The sequence below is a fragment of the Lissotriton helveticus genome, chromosome 1_2 (genome assembly GCF_964261635.1).
Source record: "Lissotriton helveticus chromosome 1_2, aLisHel1.1, whole genome shotgun sequence".
NCBI classification, from domain to species: Eukaryota; Metazoa; Chordata; class Amphibia; order Caudata; family Salamandridae; genus Lissotriton; species Lissotriton helveticus.
Window position 1 is genome coordinate 439,739,102 of NC_136058.1, and position 5,346 is coordinate 439,744,447.

Below are 5,346 nucleotides of genomic sequence, written 5' to 3' on the forward strand. Positions count from 1 at the left end.
TTACCACTTGTTTTAAGCAGGTGGTAGATATATGCATCTGGTTGGTTGGGGGGCGATGGGTGAAGCAGGGAAGGGAAGGGTAAAGAAATGTCTAACAAGGGGAAGAATTGTGAATTTCCCCCAGTTAGTAAAAAAACAGCATAAGTCTTGGCTGCTTCTGCTGCACCCAGAGTCTTGTGCGTCTTTTCAGTCTAATTTTCCTGTCTGGACAAAAATGGTGTCCTGTTTTTCTGCACCCGGTACATCCGTTGCAGAAAAACCTACCAACTGATAATCAAGTGGAATAAAATGAGCATAAGAAAGTACGTCTTAATTTCATTGCCCTTGATTCATACTCTGGACCATAGTTGAGGGATATGTCTAGGCATAGTCCTCGCAATACACAACAGATTTGTGTGCGGCATAGGCCAAACTCAAAAGTCAGGATACCAGATACAAGTAGGTGGTAACTCAGGGCAGGGGAAAAATGCCTGTTGTCCATGGAAGGGATATTCCCGTCCCAGAAATCTAGATTAAAAATTAATTAATAGTATCCATTTTTAAATATCTGTTTTGGTGCCTGTGCATATGACTTTAATTTCTGCCTTTGGGATTCAATGTTACAAGTCCGTAGGGTGCATGTATCCTTTGTGAGCTTAATAAAATGTTGAAAATTCTACAAATCCTCACTCCTACATCCAAGCACTCTCAGGCTACCATTCTACACTCGGCTCTGTCTGAAAAACAGCTCAACATTTTCAAAATTCTGCAACTCTGCATTGATTTGGCTTGTAAATTATATTTTTGGAAATTGTCATGTATTAACTATTTAATTTTAATACTATAGGTGATTGAAATTACTGACAAAGAAAGCAAGATTTAGCACCAGGCAACTGAAGTCAGTGCCATAAGAAGGATTATTTTGAAAAACTGAAGGACATCCAGCCTTCTACGTTTAAACAATTTCCCAAATCTAGGTGTGGCGAGGAAGTGGGAGCTGAGGAAAGTACTATACTGTAAGTGAAGTCTCTAATTTAGTTTTCATTAACCCAGAGCAAAGCCATTTCTGTGCACAGAATAACGTTCATCTAAAACATCATGTCATTCCAGAGAGGAAGCACACACTGCATAAAAGAAAGTTATAACAAAAGGTTTCTTCTGCAGACCATCAAAGAAAAGACCCTGAGAGAAGACTCCGAAGCGGACACGTTAACAACCGAAAGATTGTAAAATCACCTTGTACAACAACCGTTTTTAACCAATTACACAAGTTTGAGACTATCTGCCTCTGGATAGAAAACCATGACCCACTCTGCTCACTCTTGCGAAAACCTTACAAATTCACCACTTTATTGTGTTCATAACCATCTCAGATTGTTTCATTTTCATTGTGTACTGTTCTGTAATTCTATGTAAATCGCCTCAACATTATCTGCTGTGCGTGAATGATATGTAAAACTGTTAAAGATAAAAATGGATTAAATAAGCACAGTTGCGCTATAGGTAATGTAAATACATCCTCGTCTTCAGAACTACAAATCTTAACCTTACACCAAACAAAGAAAGGGTAAAAGGAACCGATGTTCTGCAACTGGTGATCCACAATAGTACTGTGCACGTTCTAACGCCCTCAGTTACTGCCATTACGTCAGTGCAAAACGGTACTTATCATTTTATTTATTAAATATCAGACTAACACCTTATCACTGCATTGTTAAGAACCTATACAAATAGATTTGAGAAAATCTTCAGTCACAAAATAAGTTGCTGCCGGATAGGCTATAACCTAAAGACTATTATCTGCTAGAAACATTTCGACAGGTGTTACAGGGCTGCTTCCAGACATAGTTTTCTCAATTCAAGTGTTGAGAAGATTACACGCAATTTCTTTTAGAGATAAATGCTGAACATTATCTAAACAAGCCTGACTCTAAAATCGGGTTCCCTCTTACCGTGGCACATAAGCAAGAGAAAACTAATCGCAGAGATATTAACTCTAGGTATACACCTTATAAAAATACGGACTGTGAGACCAAATTCAGTGTTCAAAACCACCTAGATGAAGGCAAAATAACCTAATTTGGGGGAAAAAGTTACATGTGCCAAAAAAGACACAGCCATAAATCTTATCTCACAGAATTTGACAGAATGCATACTGGGGGAATCCACTCTCAGTGCAAAGTATGCCAAAAAAGTTTCAGGCGTAAATCTTATCTCACTGAGCATATGAGAATCCACACTGGGGAAAAACACTCTCCGTGCAAAGTATGTCAAAAAAGTTTCAGGCGTAAATCTTATCTCACTGAGCATATGAGAATCCACACTGGGGAAAAACCTTATCAGTGCTCTGAATGCCAGAAAAGTTTTAGTTTCAAAGCGACTCTATATGAACATGCATTAACCCACTCTGGGGAAAAACCTTACCAGTGCGCTGAATGCCAAAAAAGTTTCTGCCGTAAATCTAAACTCACTAAACATATGAGATTCCACTCTGGCGAAAAACCTTATCATTGCGCTGAATGCCAGAAATGTTTCAGTGACAAAGGAGGACTCACTCTACATACAAGGACCCACACTGGGGAAAAACCTTATCAGTGCTCTGAATGCCAGGAAAGGTTTTGTAACAAATCGAGTCTATCTCGACATGCATTAACCCACACTGGGGAAAAACCTTATCAGTGCTCTGAATGCCAGAAATGTTACAGTGACCAAAGCAGTCTCACTCGGCATATAAGAACCCACATTGGGGAAAAATCTTTTCAGTGCTCTGAATGCCAGAAATGTTTTAGTGACCAAAGCAGTCTCACTCGGCATATCAGAACCCACACTGGGTATAAACCTTTTCAGTGCTCTGAATGCCAGAAATGTTTCAGTTACAAAATCAGACTCACTGAACATATAAGAACCCACACTGGGGAAAACCCTTATCAGTGCTCTGAATGCCCAAAACATTTCAAACTTAAATCACTTCTAACTGCACATTTGAGATTCCACACTGGGGAAAAACCTTATCAGTGCTCTGAATGCCCAAAAAATTTCAACCGTAAATCAATTCTAACTGCACATTTGAGATTCCACACTGGGGAAAAACCTTATCAGTGCTCTGAATGCCAGAAAAGGTTTAGTTTCAAAGCGACTCTATATAAACATGCATTTACCCACTCTGTGGGAAAACCTTATCAGTGCTCTGAATGCCAGAAATGTTTCAGTACAAAAAGTAGTCTCACACAGCACATAAGAATCCACACAGGCGAACAACCTTATCAGTGCTCTGAATGTCAGAAATGTTTCATAAACAAATTCAGTCTCACTAAGCATATAATAACCCACACTGGGGAAAGACCTTATCAGTGCTCTGAATGCCCAAAAGATTTCAGACGTAAATCACATCTCACTGCACATGTGAGATTCCACACTGGGGAAAAACCTTATCAGTGCTCTGAATGCCAGAAATGTTTCAGTGACAAAATAATACTCACTCAACATACAAGAACCCACACTGGGGGAAAACCTTATCAGTGCTCTGAATGCCACAAATGTTTCAGTGTAAAAAGCAATCTTACTCAGCATATAAGAACCCACACTGGGGAAAAACCTTATCAGTGCTCTGAATGCCACAAATGTTTCAGTGAAAAAATCAGTCTCACTCAGCATATAAGAAGCCATACTGGGGAAAAACCTTTTCAGTGCTCTGAATGCCAGAAATGTTTCAGTGAAAAAGGCAGTCTCACTTACCATATAAGAATCCACACTGGAGAAAAACCTTATCAGTGCTCCGAATGCCTAAAATGTTTTAGCCAAAAATCTCGTCTCACTCAACATGTGAGAATCCACACTAGAGAAAAAAAATTATCAGTGCTCTAAATGTCAGAAAATATTCAGAGGTAGTGATGGTTACAAGCGCCATAAGAAAACACACTATCAAAATATTTTAGTGCTCCAAGTGCCAGAAAAGCATCAATTTTAAACGCAATCTCACTCTACATGAGCAGACGCACACAGGGAAAAAACATTACCTATGCTGTGAATGCCAGAAATTTCTATTTGATTGGCACAGCCTCACTAACCATAAGCGACTCCATACTGATGAAAAACCTTACGAGTGCTCCGAATGCCAGAAAAGCTGCAGAGAAAAATGCTATCTCACCATGAGAAACTCCACACTGGAGAAAATCCTTATGCCTTAAAAGCTTGTATCTAAAAGGCTGTTCTGCTTCATGAGAGATCCCACTCTGGGGAAAAACCTTAGGAGTGCTCGAAATGCAAGCAACGTTTTGGTTACAAATTACTTCTCACTTGACATGAGCGGGGAAAAAGCCTTATGTGTGTTCTGAATGTCAGATAAGGTTTAGTCTCAAATACAATGTCACTTCACAAGAGAGAATTCCCACTGGACTAAAGCCTAATACAGGAGGGTTAAAGCCAGAAACGTTTTACTCAGAAAGGAGATCTCACTAAACATGAGAAATGCATCCACACCACGTGAAAAGTAAGGCGTATCTTGAGTTGCAGAAAAGCTTCTAACAACCTGCCTTTACATGAGAGAGCACATATTGTAGTTTCAATATAATTCATCAAGAAACTCTTGCAGGATAACTTAGGCTGCCCGCTTGCAACCTTCAAAGAAATTTCAGGCCTGGAATTTTTTTTAATTGCAACCGAATCCACAATTTGAGTATCTGAAAGTTACAAAACTCTTAAGGTCTTTACTTGACACAGAGAAGTGTTAGTGCTTGCAAAAATCAACTAATTGCCAAACAAATCACAATATTAATGTCTTAAATTTTACTCCACCCAAAAGGTTTCTACTCACCCTTGTTTCTTAACATATGACTGATATCTATATTTTCATGGTAAGATTAAGCCTATGCGGAGTTCCTCAATGAAGAACTCCGCAAAGTGACAAAAAAACTCTGGCGGTCTACGCAGATTTCCGCAAGCATCAGAGTGCGTAAGGGTCATGCCGTTCGTGGTGATTTTGATCTCCTGGTGTTTGTCCCGTCCTATAAAAATAATTGCGAAAGGCACCATCTGCAGCACAAGAGGATGCAGCTGCTTCTACTCAAGCGGCAGCTTTGTCAATGCGAAGGAAGGTTTCTCAATGCGAGTGGTGTGACCGGCCACGACCACTTGCATTGAGAAATCCGACGACCCGCTTTGAGAAATCTCGCCAGGAGGTTGATTTTGCTCGCCAACTAGACCATGGCGAGCGCGAGCAAGGAAAAATCTCATCAGGAGGTGGATTTTCCTGGCTCCAGCACATAACGTTGAAGAGTGTGAGCGTTGAAAAAACCTTGCTATGCTCCATGGAGCGGAGTTTTTAGGAACTACGTGAGCTCGGCGGAGTACGGAAAACTCCGCCTGCGG

General features: G+C 40.1%; 1 protein-coding gene across 1 annotated transcript; it reads left to right on the plus strand.

Annotated features, from left to right (window-relative positions):
• The first annotated feature begins 2,039 nt into the window (after positions 1–2,039).
• Positions 2,040–4,995, plus strand: LOC144808012 (uncharacterized). Its single transcript, XM_078673578.1, has one exon. It carries the CDS (start codon positions 2,077–2,079, stop codon positions 3,841–3,843), a length of 1,767 nt encoding a protein of 588 aa, XP_078529704.1. The 5' UTR covers positions 2,040–2,076; the 3' UTR covers positions 3,844–4,995.
• Positions 4,996–5,346: the final 351 nt, after the last annotated feature.

What these genes read in the sequence shown, in the direction of transcription:
- LOC144808012 (XM_078673578.1), top strand. Translation starts at nt 2,077, where the DNA reads ATGTGCCAAAAAAGACACAGCCATAAATCTTATCTCACAGAATTTGAC.